This window comes from Maniola jurtina, chromosome Z, assembly GCF_905333055.1.
Source record: "Maniola jurtina chromosome Z, ilManJurt1.1, whole genome shotgun sequence".
Lineage (NCBI taxonomy): Eukaryota > Metazoa > Arthropoda > Insecta > Lepidoptera > Nymphalidae > Maniola > Maniola jurtina.
Window position 1 is genome coordinate 6,702,881 of NC_060058.1, and position 15,991 is coordinate 6,718,871.

Here is a 15,991-nt window from a genome sequence, read left to right on the forward strand (position 1 = left end):
TTTTGCTTGCAGAACGTGTAATACTTCACTAACTCACTTACACTAAAACCGTTCGCTGCCGTTGATCCATCACTTGGACTTGTGTACATAAGAAAATTATAAAACCACAAGAACGAGGTAGCTACTAGATAACTAACGTCATGATTTAGTGTCAGTGCGTCGATTTCGCTGTGTAAAGCGCTTATATTCTTATGGTGCGTTAACATTTGGGCTAAATGTCGGCCAATGCCATATTTGCTGGTTACTTTTATCTCATGCACTTACCGACATTGGAGTCACATCCAGAACTTGATAAGATTGTGATTAAAATTATTGATTTATTGAATTACAACATGACTGTCTACAGCAAAGTTGAGAGTTGAATTACTGATTGTTTCTTTAATTTTGACTGTTTTATGTTAACTAATTTGAAGGAATATGGAAGTATAAGGTACGGTACCCACCAAAGCGGAGAGGAGAGGAGAAGTGTTCAGTCGACCTATCAGATTCATAATAGAAGCTGAAAAAATTATCATATCATCTTTTAAAAATCTGGTTGGTTGATTGTACACATCTCCACTCCTCTCGCTTAGGTGGACACCGGGCCTCACGCGTTCTACTAAGAATAGGAATTAATTTAATATATTTTTAATTATATTTTCAATAAACTGCGCCACACTGTGAAGTCTGTTATCTTACAAGAGTTAACATTTCAATTTTTTAACTGAAAAAATATAGTCAAATGCTCACATCTCTGTTACCTTATTAATTTAACAATTGTGTTTAAAGTCTGGCCAGAAAAAACACCTTGCCATATTGCGGAAAACCTGTGAAACTAATATAAACAAGACCATATACTTAGTGACCATAGACCACAAACCACATACTAGTGGCGCCCCCAGAACAAGTTTTTTATGTTTCTGGTCATGCCTTTACAATCTTTTCCCAGTCTCATTTAGTTACAAGTTCAAACTTCAGAAGAAGACAAACTCCAAAACGACCTTCATAGCGGGCAGCGATATACGATTTAATTAAATTTTATTATGTAGGGAAAAGTTATCTATGCAAAGAATACAAAAAAGGTTACATATATGCAATGTGTTTTCCTCCCAAACTGTGTTTTCAAAGTGATTTTCCTATTCTTACTTAGAACGCATTATATGATTAACTATTAATTTTTTACCAATAAATGCATACATGTAAGAAATTAAATATGATGGTTTAAATATTTTATTATCGACTTTGATTAGACATTGACAAATACACTTTTTTATCTCTCATCACTTGTTTGATTTCGCAGCGTCAAGGAAAGTAGTTGTTACTTTGGTCATACTCTAGCTGACAGGTCTGCTAGCCCTCCTTCCCTAAATAAAAAAAAACCGGACAAGTGCGAATCAGATTCGCGCACTGAGGGTTCCGTACTCAGGTATTTTTTCCAAGTTTTGCACGATAAATCAAAATATTATGCATAAAAATAAATAAAAATCTGTTTTAGAATGTACAGGTAAAACCCTTTTATATGATACCCCACTTGGTATAGTTATCTTACTTTGAAAATTGAAACATTATTTTAATTTTTTTTTTAATGATGTGACCACCAATTCGCGGTTTTCAGACTTATTCCTGTACTTGTGCTATAAGACCTACCTACCTGCCAAATTCATGATTCTAGGTCAACGGGAAGTACCCTATAGGTTTCTTGACAAACACGACGGACGGACGGACAGACAGACAGACAACAAAGTGATCCTATAAGGGTTCCGTTTTTCCTTTTGAGGTACGGAACCCTAAAAATGTAGGAATTTAGTTCAATTATGTTTTTGGTTATAATTTCACAAAGGTATAGGTGAAATAAGTATGTGAAACGTAAAATAAGGATTTCTAACGTTTCAATAGCGGAATCCTATAAGCATAAACCTTATTTCAAACTACGGAATATCACACTTCACATCACACTAATACTATAAAGGAGAAAGTTTGTATGTGTGTGTGTGTGTGTGTATGTTTGTTACTCCTTCACGCAAAAACTACTGGAAGGATTGGGCTGAAATTTAGAATGGCAATAGATTATACCCTGGATTAGCACATAGGCTACTTTTTATCCCGGAAAATCAAAGAGTTCCCACGGGAATTTTAAAAACCTACATCCACGCGAACGAAGTCGCGGGTATCAGCTAATATATAAATATCGCTCACCCTACATGTCACTGTTCACATTGTTAGATGTAATAATATTACAGTATTATACTACTAATTCCGTAGTTTGAAATAAGGTTTATAGTGAACTAGCTGATACCCGCGACTTCGTTCGCGTGGATGTAGGTTTTTTAAAATTCCCGTGGGAACTTTTGATTTTGATTGATTTTCCGGTATAAAAAGTAGCCTATGTGCTAATCCAGGGTATAATCTATCTCCATTCTAAATTTCAGCCCAATCCGTCCAGTAGTTTTTGCGTGAAGGAGTAACAAACATACACACACACACACTCACACATACAAACTTTCTCCTTTATAATATTAGTGTATACAATACATCCCGATAAACAAATCTTGACATATTTTCGAAACTGGTGGTTTAAACATAAAACTCCTACATTTCGTAGAGTTCTAGGTAAGTAACTTTTGTCAAATTGTAAAGGTTTCGACATGGAGAATAGATAGTATTTATCTGCGGATTTCAAGATGCGAAAGCGACAGCGTGAACTGTGACAGCGATTTCAGAATAATTTAAATGGCTGCAGACCACAGGCCACGCTTTTAGGGTTCCGTATCTCAAAAGGAAAAAAGAACCCTTATAGATCACTTCGTTATCTGTATCCGTCTGTCGTGTCTGTCAAGAAAACCTATTGGGTACTTCCCGTTGACCTAGATTCTAGAATCATGAAATTTGGTAGATGGGTTGGTAGTTCTTGTAGCACAAGTAAAGAAATAAACCTGCGAACAGTATTTGTGGTTACATCACAAAAAACAATGCGTTCACAAAAAAAATATTTACTAAATCACATATAGATGGCGCTGTTGTCGTTAACTTGTACTGTTGCACATATAAGTGTTAAAATAGTCTGACTCACAATTGACCGGTTTTTTTAATTCAAAAATTATTTCGATAGAACTATTTTGCATAGTATAGAAATTGGGACCATCCCAGTAAGTGACTAGTATTTTATCTAGTGCCTACATAATATGGCAGGCGCCCCCAAATATTCAGATACAAGTTAGCCCTTGACTGAAATTTCACCTGGTGGTAAGTGATGGTGCGGTCTAAGATGGAAGCGGGCTAGCCCATACGCCTTTGGTTTCTACAGAGCATCGTACCGGTAGGTATGTTAGTCTTTGTACGCGTAGTACCTATACTTGGGTAAAGATTTCTTACTTACAGATTTTTTATATTCGAAAATATCACGAATTTCTAATAGTTCGATAGATTTATTCAACAAAATGGTCTCCTGCATATGTGAGCTTAATTTTTTCGGCTCTACACGTGGTGACCAATGGAATTCATGTTTCATTGCAATGTTGTCTTTCAGTCTTTGATTATGTGTGTTCAATATGGTTTCTATTCCTCCATCAACTCTATACGCATTGGGTGCAGGTGTTTGATAAGCAGAATCTGGGAATCGTCGAGTACGACACATCGGACCACAAGTCACAGCTGGAAGACATTTTGGTTTATCAAGACAATAATAAGCAGGTCCTGGAGTTTTGTCCTTTCCATATACAGGAATCCAATTAAACCAAGGTTGAAACCGTCCTTCCGAAGAAAAGAATGGACTATTGCATTGTAACTGATGTGATCTCATAACTTCAACATTCGACTGGGGTAAATCTGCTGGACTAGGTTCTTCAATTTTTTTCATAAGTGATTTGAACCTTTTTGTCTTCGATTTAAAGCCCCATGTGGGAAGTTCTTTCGTTATACATTTATTGTAAGTGTGTTTTGGTGTACTTTCTACCAATTCATCTTCAGTATCATTATCTTCAATTATTATCTTTTGTTTTTTAAAACGTTCAGAAGACGCTCCAAATGGGGCGATATTACAATATTTCAATGGCTTCTGCCTATAGCAAGTGTCGTATGTCGCAGGACTTGGACCTTCTTCTCGGCGAGGCTTAAACCTGACAGATTTAGTTCCAAAAAAAGCCGGATCAGCTAACTTCATATGACAAGATTTCTGCAGGGGTTCAACTTTATCAAAGTCTCGTTTTATACAATATTCCGTAGGACTAGGTTTTATGTCATATTTGCCTGTGATAAATCTTTCAGCTCTGGATCCAAGCCATTGTAATTGTGGTCCTTTGGGATAATTTGGCGTATAATCTGCCGGTCCAGGTCTGCCCTCCAAAACATTTCGTCGTTGCACCATTTCAATAAAACGATATTGTTTAGACGTCTTACGTTTTAAAGCTCGTACTTTTTCAGCACAAAGAGCCTCACAACTAGGGACATTTTCAATAGTGTAGTCAGCAGGCCCAGGCCTGACTTCTAATGCTTTTTGCTCTCTTCGCGATGTCCATTTACTCCATTTACAACCCTGGTAAAATGCAGTAGATTCAATAATACGCGTGTCATAGAATGGGGGAAAAATGTCTTTAACATTTTCCAATTTTCGTATTTTAGTTCCATCAAGCAAAACGTTAAAATCGTGATCTTTTTTTGACGGTGCAGGTGATTTTTTTGAGCAGGGCCCTTTAAATAATTGCCTCTGAACTTTACCCTGGCACATTATATTTTCTTCTTTGATTTCTTCTTTGTCGTCTTCAACAGGGCATTCACATGGATTTTCAATACCACAATCACAAAGAATTTTTTCAATATCTTCTTTCGCTAATGCTTCATAAGAAAATCGTGGAACCTTTGACATGAGACTTGTGCAATTTGGAATTTTTGATGGCATGTCGGAATCATATAGAGCATGCGTCCATATTCTAGTCCCAGTATTGGAACCCCGTGCAGATTTTGAGAGGAATGGTGCTTTATTTAAACGTAGTAAAGGTGTAAATGTATTTTGATAAGCTCCAGGATCTAAAAGATAATATGATTTCGGTGGCGATAAGAACCTTTCGCTTAAGCCGAATGCCATTTGTAGACCGTGGGCACCGTGGTTTTCTACTGTAAATCAAAGGCTTCTTAATGGCTTCTTATAAAATATTTTCAAAAACATAAAATATAATATATTCTTATAAAATGAATAAAAACTTTTTGAAAGCGGGCTAACAATAAATATCGCTGGCGAACCAATGCCGAACAACAATAATTTTAATGATTTTAAATCAAAGTTTTTCATTAGTGATTAACTACATTCTCTTTGATTTTTCATATTTACAAGCAAAGAGTATATAAACACTACGTTCTAAGTTATAAGTTATAAGTTTAGGATAACGTAGTGATTACATACTCTTTGAGTTTAGGTCTCATGGCCCGATGTACATGTGATGTGTCAAAATCGGCGGTATAGTAGGCGCTATCTTCATATATATCCTCATATATGTATAGTCCAGTATAGTCCGAACAAAATGACATCTCACGCGCCATTTTAACGCTATGGGCCTACTGTCATGTAAAAGTACGGTTCACCTTTAAAACAAGTGTACCTAAATTAAAAATTTATAACACCCCCCACAAGTGAAGGTTACAGTAACTAGAAAGGAGCTGATAACTTTCAATCGGCTCAACTGATTTTCTTGGATTATAGCTAAAAACACTCTTGATCAAGTCAACTTTCAAACAAAAAAAACTAAATTAAAATCGCTTCATTAGTTTAGGAGCTACGATGCCACAGACAGATACACAGATACACACGTCAAACTTATAACACCCCTCTTTTTGGGTTGGGGGTTCATGTTAAAATGACGAGTAAGAAGTCATTTTTATGCATTATATACATCGATGATTATATCTTAGTGATATTACAAATTATATGAGAGCAATCTACGACTTCCATGTTTATTTATTTATTTATTGATTTATTTATAAGTAGCTACCAACAGAATGTTGGTGAAATTGGCCTAACGAGAATATTACGTCCATGAATATAACCACTACGTGTAAAGACTACGTTTATTGATGGTGTAATGTGCGTGTATTGATCTTTTATCTATGGTAAATATCAAATCAAAGACATAAATACGTAATCATTGATTATTTATTTATACTTATAATAAACAATTAATTTTATTGAAAATTGATTCGATGATTGATGAACTCTCATGGGTCCTAATAAAGGTAAGGAAGCTATAGATTCTGAAACTTACTGGAGGAAATCCATAGAACAAGCACGTTTAGATGATGAATCATGGAAAGTGAAAGTAGTTCTTATAGAAACAGCGGGCAGTGATCAGGATCGCATTTATTTAGAAAAGTTTGAAAGTTATGCAGCAGAAGAGAAAAGATTTGTCATTAAAAATATTTGTAAAACTGAAACAATATTCATGGTTAATCAGTTAGGTGGTGAAAAAAAAGTAAAAGATGATAATCTACGAGTATTTGAAGAAGGTCAAATTTATCTCAAAGAAAAGAAAGATATTCCTCCCGACTTATTGGCACTTCTTATTAAACATCTAATTATAAAAATGAAAGTTGAATACCTGTATATTATGCAACAAAAACTAAAAGTGAGAGACGGAATGAAAAGAGAATCGGCAACAATGATTGACATAGCGGAAGTTAGAGGAACGGTAAATGTAAAACCAGATACTCCAGAACCACTTCCACCTCAAAAAGGTAAAAAAGGAGAAGTAGAACCTGCTACAGCACATGTCGAGGATGAGAATAAAAAATATAGTACATTACTCAGAGTGCGAGGTGAGGAATGGAGGGATAAAGTTTACATCGATGACTATCCGACAGATGGTCCCAATTTATATGTGGCAATTACTGGATTTTTGGATCCAAATTTAGCTGGCTGTCTTGTAAAAATTGGAATACCCTTAACAGCTGTGGTTCAAATTCGTATCGATCCTGCAACAACCACAGTGCCATCAAGTTTGATTCGAACTACTAAAAGGGGACAAAACCAAATGGAATTACTTGCTGAAACGTCACTTAAATTTTGGGAAGATTTGCAAATGTTGCGGTTGAACAAAGATAGCGCAGATATTTTAAAAAACACGGCCTTTGTTGTTTTTTCACCTCCGTATTGGAACGCCGATAATTTATCAGGTAGCCCTGAAAAAATATATGATGAAATATGTTTCTTAATGTACGACCTTCAAGACCTTAGCCGGCAACATATTCATTATTTAGAAAATATGGATATAAGTAATATACCTGAAGAACATAAGGATAATCACTATATACGTATGTACTTTAAACATATAGATGGCGTACCTACTGAATCGGTAACAAACTACTTAGTTCTAGATAGTATTCTTCACACTGTATCGGAAAGTCAAAACTTTGATGAAAATAGTAGAACGTCATCTTCGGCAACAGCAATCACTTTGACTCCAACTGAACCAACTACAAAAGTTAAAGATAAGCTACAACAGTCCGAAACTCTTGTTAATCAAATTATAAACGAACTTTGTCAAATCGATTCTCGAAAAAAGCATTATCGTTTTACTTACGGGGATGAGTATGAAAATCATAAAAATCCAATTATTATAAATTACGGTAATTTCTGCAAATATAGCACATTTCATCTCGGTAATATAAACTTAGACAACATTATTTGGAATATGTTGCTGGGTATGCCTTTTAATAAATTATGGATCAATAGAAATAAACCTACAGACGACATAGAGGCAAAAGTAAATTTTCACGTAAATGTGTTGCTTTCATGTTTCGATCGAACTGATGTTGAAACTGCAGAATTAAATCGATTAATACATATTTTGGCTTGTCGAAAAATTTATAATAATAGAAGCTCACTAAAAAAAGATCACTTATTACCTTCAACAGTATCAGAATTCAAAAAAAAATATTTAAAAAGAAGTGTTTTAGCTGAACCTCTATCTAAGTCTACTTACAAATGTGCCAGTTCTGCTTCACCTTCTTTCCCGTCAATGATTAAAAGTGAGGAATCATATAAATCTTTTGATGAAGAAGATGAAATCTCCCGAATTAAATTTCTTTTTGATTGCCCTGATATAAGCGAACTAGTATCGGCTGCTGAAATTGTTGATGAGAACCCAATAAGGCACATGATTGATGATTTTGAGTATTTTGAGGATTTCACTGGCATACGTGCTTTTCAAATAATTCTTGATGCTTATAACCAATTTAATTGCATTGATTATAAGTATTGCGAAGTAACAGATTGTTTTATAATGATGTTCTACAATAGTCATGATAATGATGGAGTAGCTAGAGAAGAATGGCGATGTCATCTTCCAACACCTTTGTGTTTACAAGACTTCTTTGACTATGTATTAGAAGAACATTACGATTGGATTAAAGAAGAAGAAAAAATCTACGATAAAAATGTAATAATAAGATCTCAGTCAGAATACAAAGATCTCAAAGATCAATTAGCCTCCAAAGCTTGTTTGACCGATACTGATGTGGAAATGGAATTGTTAATGGATGGTTCCTTAAAATATGAAGAAATTGCAAACCTCGAAATAACTAGTCCCGAAAATACAGAAATTGAAACATTTACATCAAAAAAAACATCCCCAATTTCTGTAGCTGGTACAACCACCAAAAGTACCAAAAAATCAAAATCACCAGCTACTGCTACTCCTAAGCTAATTATTCATCGTGACTTAAAATCTCAATCTCCTAAAAAACCATTCACTGGTTATGATTTAGGTGACAGAAGAGTCGAAGTTTTTGGAAAAGATAATAGCTATTTCTCCAAGGATGGCTCTCGAATTTTCAGTTTTTATTTATTAATAATTCCTATGAATTTAGAATATGTAACATTGAACATAGTCCTAGGTAATGGACAGATTGAGTTTTGGATGCATAAAGCCATAGGGGAATGTATTAAACCTGAAATAATTGACACCTGTGAGTCATTTCGAATCAAAAGTAAAGATCAAGTAATTATGTATGTAAAAAAGCAAAGATACCAAATTCCTATACCTTTAGCTCACACTTCTTTAGGAAACGGTAAGCATAAAGACAAAGAAAGCTCTGCAAAATCTCCATCACATGATGAAAGTATTCTATTACCACAAATATTTGAAAGTATGTCATATCATTCACTCTATGTTACGTGGCCTAACGGTCACATAACAGAGAGTATTTATGAAGATAATTCACCTAATCTTTCACACATAAAGCAATATTATATTTCTCCTCTATCGAACATCGATGAAGAAATGAGGTGTATTACTTTGAACGCAGAAGTCATAATTTTTAAAAGAAACGGTGACATAAGTATATTGCAGCCAAATGCTGCTTGTGTCACTATAACTAAGTGTAGAAAAGAAATTGTTACTGATGAAGTTTTGGAAGATATTCCTAGTGTTGCTAGTTCTGATAAAGGTAAGAAAGGAAAAGAAAAGGGAAAAGGTAAGGATAAACTTAACAAAGCATCTTCCAAATCATCTAAGAACGGTTTAACTGAAGGGGAAAGGGAAATTGATTCAAAGCCAACAGAATATAAGTTAGTCATAGAAGAATTCGAAACGGTTGAAACAAATGGTTTAAGACAAAAATGTATTAATGATGAATATATTGATCTAGAACCATTGCTCGTAAAAACCGCAACAGATTATTGTCTCGGGGAAATATTTTCTAAACGCATGGACGGGACTACCGTTTTATTAAATAAGGATGGAGTGCAAATAGTAACGTTCCCGAATAAAACGAGAATTTTAACTTGGTTTATAATTGATGATCAAGAAATCTTTCCTGAATGGACTGAGGAAGAAATACAGTATAAATCTATGTTTGCCTTCGATAGAGATACCGAAGCAATTAAATCAAAAGAGTCTATGTCACAAAAAAGTTATCCTTATACAAACAGTAATAGTGAAACTAGTGTAGGATCAAGTAAAATAAGGTCTGAACAAATAGATAATGAAGAACAACGGATGGATGGCTATATTTATATTCATGTTATTTTCACCATTGAACATCCTAATTTCACGACAGTTACGATTGATAAATCTAAAGAAATAATAGCCATTGAATCACCTAATAAGACGTGTGTGACCTTTGACAAGAACAATAATTATGAATTCTCACTAGACAGTTCGACTTCTGCAAAGTTTAATGGAGAAAATTTAAACATTAATTATGAAGCTTGCGCTGAATGTAAGTCTTTTACAACTTGTGAACTTAAAATCAAATCTGAAGAACCGAACAGCGTAACTAAAATTCAAAGGAATTGGTTAACGATGAAAGATTCTTTTAACAAAAATATAACAGTTAACGAAGAAGGTAACATTAAAATAATAAATGACAACTTTTTTGATCAAATAATCCACAGTGAAGACTCGATTTATTCAGAAGAGGTACCTAACTACAAGGAACAAAACCAGAATGAAAATAATTTAGAGAGCTGTACATCAACACACGCTCAATGCAACCAGACGAATGAGGCGAAATCCCTCAAATTTTTTATCGTTGCACGGTAATTTTGATTTTATCAATGGTTTTGTAATTAAGTAAGGTATAGGATAAAAACGGAGCCCTATCAATGTCACTATGCTCTCTGTCTGTCGGTCCGTCCGTCTGTCTGTCCGAAAGCAACAACCTGTGACAACAGGTCTCTAGCTCGTAGACAAAATGAGTTAGTTACAAACCTAAAATTTTGGTATTTAGTGTGGGGTGTTAACCCAAAACTAAACATTGAATTAAAAATTCAATTAAATTATTTTTGAGGGACCATACATGAAAACGGAGCCGAAAAAAAATATTTTTTCTTACTCTAGCATTGTTTAGAGCTCATTGAGTAGAGTGCGAATACATTTTTAATTTTTTTATCTCAAAAATAAGGTAATGGGGAGCCGTCAAAGCTATTAGTTTTAGACCATTTTTGTGACGGGGGCTATTTAAAAACTAAACTAGTAAGGAATATAAAATTTTGGTATATTATGTACCATATACCTACTGTATTTAAACAAAAAATACTGAAAACAACTATTTCTAAAATAGTTTGTAAGCTGTGACAAAACAAACGAAATTTTTTGGGGTTTTCTTTCACGGTTTATTGCAATTTTTTAGCCATATAATATATGTTTTAGCTCGGAAAAGAAATAATATTTCATACACCCAAAATATGATGAGCGAGGTCCGACTCGCATTTGACCGTTTTTTTTGTCTTGCATCTACATAAAATCATTTTTAACCCCCGACCCAAAAAGAGGGGTGTTATAAGTTTGACGTGTATATCTGTGTATCTGTCTGTATCATCGTAGCTCCTAAACTAATGATCCGATTTTAATTTAGTTTTTTTTTTGTTGAAAGGTGGCTGGCTTTATCGAGAGTGTTCTTAGCTATAATTCAAGAAAATCGGTTCAGCCGTTTGAAAGTCATCAGCTCTTTTCTAGTTACTGTAACCACAATGTCGGGGGTGTTATAAATTTTTAATTTACACTTGCAAGTACATAAATATTCCATTTAGGGACTTAACATGCTCAGAATTGGTACATCGGGATATTATTGAACAATATAAGCAAGCTTGTCGTTGGCAACCGTGGTGTTCCATTAATCAATACGATACATTCGGAGACCACCGCACCCTTTGGTCGATCCTAAGTCCTATGCAGCTGAACGAATCAGAGGTAGAATATTAAAATATTTTTACTAATTACCTCTCTAGGATTTTATGGTAACTAGGTACATCAAAAACTACTTAGTTGGGGTAGGTACCTACCTATGAATTAGAGCCTTCTTAGTAATAGGTATTATGCGTCACAATTTAAGCATAATAATTATCTATTTAATTAAGCTGATTTCACTTGTATTGTTTTGTATTATTAAGTATTTATAATCTTTATACTTACCTACCTACTAAGTAGAATAAGTATGTAGATTGTCCTAACCTGTCTATTTTTAATATCACGACAGAAGTGGCTGATGGATTCGAAATTATCTGATAAACCCAAGTATTTGACTTATAAGGATTTGAAAAAGGAATCTGATAAAGGTTTCTATCCCTGGATGCGCCCTTATAAACGTTTTCAACCCAAACCAATGAAACCAGATAATGTTTTGCCAGAGAGACTACCAAGAGCTTTTATATTGCGGTAGGTTTCCCATGTCTCTGTTGTTATTTTGATTTGTCTGCCAAGATCTGCCAAGACTGTGGCTGAGGTAAATGGTCCCGTTTAGATATACACAGTCCTAGATCTAACGTCATATTCATGTGTAAGCTACTTATTGCTTATTCGGCTATAATTTTTAAAATATACTACCTACCACCTTTTTTTCGAGGGGGAAATCTTCTTCAGATATGCGCTCGGGTTATGTGGAATTTCTACCCACTAAAACCCCCTCGGTGGCCTCCTCTGCACATATTGAGAAGCTCCGGGAACTCTGACGAACGTGCGCCGGTGCCTCTCTCGCGCGACGCATTGGGCTCTTCCTGAACGATGTACTTCCCTGCCCTCATGCACCTGCATGTAGGCACGGCACCTACCACCTACTTATGGTTATTATACAATACACCTTTAACAGCACTCTGGAACAGCAATGGCGAGAGACCCAAAGAGAAGAGCTAAAAGGTGCCAAGGAACTTTTGAATGCAATATTTCGCTACCGACATCTCATGGAGTCTAACAGTGACAATATTTTACATGAGCCCATCCACGATCCGAGGCCAGAAGACGAAAGAAAGGCAGACGAGATATTGCAGGCTCTTGCTCATAGGTAAGAGGACTGGTAACGAGACAATATTATTATTGATGATCTCTCTTCTTTATTTTATTAGTGGGTTCTTGTTCACTGCTTTGTATTCTATACTTACTTACATACAAAAAAGTCCCATTACGCACGGTCGACTAGTTCCCGGCGCGGCGACTCAGTCGACGGCGTGTGTTACATGCACATGCAGTCCATTAGAATCACTTCCAATGTCTTTTTGTCGATCTATTTATTATTTTTTACGTTTCAACTGCTGAACTAATCTTAATAATTGACATGGCTATACTAACTTTGCATGATGGAAATTAAAGGTCAAGTAAAAAGTAGCTTGTACTTACCAGCTTAGGTAAGTATTTCTTACAGCGAGAAATAACCCACAGGAATGCAGAAATTAAAGGCAGACCAAATTGCCCACAACCCTTTCCAATTTTTTTTTTTTAATAGGGTATATTCAGATCTCAAGAACCGCCTGGCAGAAGATGTCCAGACCAGGGCGAAACCAAACATTACTACCTCCCCTAGTCCGTTACCGGAAGATTTATCTTTGGAAGGAGAAATGGAAGAAGGTAGAGCTTGTATTATCTAATGATCCACTATGCCACGATTCACCACCGCAACCTTCCTGGTAGGAACCTACTCAGGTATAAAAAACCGGCCACGTGCGATTCAGACTCGCGCACCGAGGGTTCCGTATTCGGGTATTTTTTGTACATTTTGGAATATATTTTTAAAAATAAATATAAACCTGTTTTAGAATGTACAAGTAAAGTCCTTACATATGATAGGAACGGAACTCTAAAAACAGGCGAGTTAGGTAAGTATCTAAGTATAAGATCGCCAGTCACCACCGCTCTTATTGCGACTAAAAACAAAAGCCAACGCCAAGCCGGCCAGCAGCGCGGCGGAAAACTGGAGTAATTCGAGTTGTCACTTGGAAATAAGAGTTATGTATTGCTTCCTAATTTCTACAACCATGGTATAGAATAGATAATTAAATACTTACCCACAGACAAAACGTCAAACAGAATATCCCCGCATGGAATTATGCTTGCCAATTACTAGTCTAGACTGGTGACGCCTGTCTTACGTATTGAATCCGACTGAGTCCAAAATGATAGCCAATAAATAATAACTAATACCTAAGATTTTAAAATTTTGATTTCGACTTAGACGCCGCCGAACCGCAGTTTGATCTAAGAATGTTTGACGAGGTCCAAACGGATCTAGTGAAGGAAGTAGAGTCGGCTGCACATATCAGCGACAACTTAAAGCGGTACTGGCGGCGACGCGCCGAGGAGTCGAAGGAAAAGCAATTCTATCAGTTAGTTTCCATTGTTAATAGACTTACTTACATCTAAGCAATTAGCTAACCAATTTCGTGCAACCGTGCAATGTTTTGGTGCCAATACAAACTTACGTGTAGAAAGCGAGTGGTAGAGCTTTCAGTCCGAAAGTCTGTGAGCTTTCGCGTCGCCCGCGATTCCCACGCGAGTAAAGAGCAGGCATTAGGCACTAAGGTAGATATTAGTTTAATGACTTCTAACTTCTTCTAGCTTCGATCTAAAGACCTGCGGGTTGATTCGCACTATTTCTAAACTATTGAAGGTTTTCAACAAAAATTAGTTTCATATCACTCTATGAAGTAGCAATGTAAGGACCAAGTGTTACGTACTTAGAGGATCGCCTCGCTGGCGCATTAGTTTCATCAAAATCGTCCGTTGCATGGTCGTTGAAAACAGGTCTGGTGTTATTTACATCGCTCCCAGTGAGTATGAGGTCATCCTATGAGCTCATACTTTCTTACTTATCTACCTGGTCGATACCTGTGTCAAAACATCTTGGTAGGTAGAGTACCTATTCTAGGAAGTGAACTGAGAATTGCCCCAAAACTTCGAAGCTATACTTAGGTACTTTATACTATAGGCACGAGGCTTCAGGCATCTTCAGGGTTCAGAAGTGCGAATGTGTAAGAAAATCGTATTTATTTGAGAGCTGAAAACCAATTATTCAAACTGTGGTTAGTTCAAATTGTGTATATCACACTAATATTATAAAGGAGAAAGTTTGTATGTGTGTGTGTGTGTGTGTGTGTGTGTGTGTGTGTGTGTGTGTGTGTGTGTGTGTGTGTGTGTGTGTGTGTGTGTGTGTGTGTGTGTATGTTTGTTACTCCTTCACGCAAAAACTACTGGACGTATTGGGCTGAAATTTAGAATGGAGATAGATTATACCCTGGATTAGCACATAGGCTACTTTTTATCCCGGAAAATCAAAGAGTTCCCACGGAAATTTTAAAAAACCTACATCCACGCGAACAAAGTCGCGGGTATCAGCTAGTAGAGTTATAAATTCCGCATATCGGGGAGGTTTTTTAGTAGGTACCTAGTTAATTTAAATTAGTTACATAATAAGTATGTCCTTTTAAAGATATCTCCTGCGTGAGGGAAGCGTTCCACCGTACTTCAAGAATGTTCTCGGCGGAGCAATCTGGTGGGAGGTAGACAAGATAACGGATGATGCTGTGACAAAAGCAGAGCGGAGGAAAATGAAGTGTGTTTGTTATGATGAAGACTAGGACAAGAGCAGAGCTACTGAAATATTCAATTTTGACTACAACTAAATCTTCAGGCACTCAGGTATTCAAGCATAGCTCTACGACGACCGCGCCGTGATAAAACTACGGATAGCGTTCCTACTTCCTTGTATGCCTACTGTGTTCGTTATTTTCCGAGTTACGGACCCGTAGGGTGCTAACGGGCACTAACTAACGGTATTAATCCTCCGCTACCAGTCAATCTGTCTGTCTGTCTATCTGTCATCGGGCTGTTATACCACAGAGTAGGTTATACTTAGGTATCTCGTGAACTGTACTTAATAGGTAAGTAGAGACTTGAAATTTTCACAATGCACATTCTCTGAAAATTTCTATTGCCGCTATAACAACAGATAATAATTGTTTTTAAATGTCATGAAAATTAAAAAAAAAATTAAAGTGTTTAGTACTTATTTCTTGCACGATGGTACCGAACCCTTCGTGTGCGACGTCGACTCGCACTTGACACGCACTTGACTGTTGTTTGTGGTCTACGGCTTCCTAATTGCGAGGCTCTCATCGTTTAAACTGCCTCGTTGATCAAGTGGTAAGCGTGTTCGACTTCGGATGATGAGGTGTTGGGTTCGATTCCCGGGTCGGGCCAAAATTTGATCTTTTGAAGTAGGTTATTGTGTCGAGAAATTCTCAGGAGTAAGTACTTAG

The 15,991-nt window shown here is 36.1% G+C and overlaps 2 protein-coding genes across 2 annotated transcripts; one reads left to right on the forward strand and one right to left on the reverse strand.

Annotated features, from left to right (window-relative positions):
• Nucleotides 1-3,254: 3,254 nt before the first annotated feature.
• LOC123880113 lies at nucleotides 3,255-5,261 on the reverse strand. Its single transcript, XM_045928044.1, has 2 exons — nucleotides 5,195-5,261; nucleotides 3,255-5,088 (listed from the first exon to the last, which is right to left on the reverse strand). Exon 2 carries the CDS (start codon nucleotides 5,057-5,059, stop codon nucleotides 3,305-3,307), a length of 1,755 nt encoding a protein of 584 aa, XP_045784000.1. The 5' UTR covers nucleotides 5,060-5,088; nucleotides 5,195-5,261; the 3' UTR covers nucleotides 3,255-3,304.
• Nucleotides 5,262-6,117: 856 nt separating this feature from the next.
• On the forward strand, nucleotides 6,118-15,536 carry LOC123880105. The gene is made up of 7 exons (XM_045928019.1): nucleotides 6,118-10,504; nucleotides 11,498-11,657; nucleotides 11,944-12,122; nucleotides 12,553-12,744; nucleotides 13,183-13,304; nucleotides 13,909-14,059; nucleotides 15,163-15,536. Exons 1-7 carry the CDS (start codon nucleotides 6,186-6,188, stop codon nucleotides 15,308-15,310), a joined length of 5,271 nt encoding a protein of 1,756 aa, XP_045783975.1. The 5' UTR covers nucleotides 6,118-6,185; the 3' UTR covers nucleotides 15,311-15,536.
• The last annotated feature ends 455 nt before the right edge of the window (nucleotides 15,537-15,991 follow it).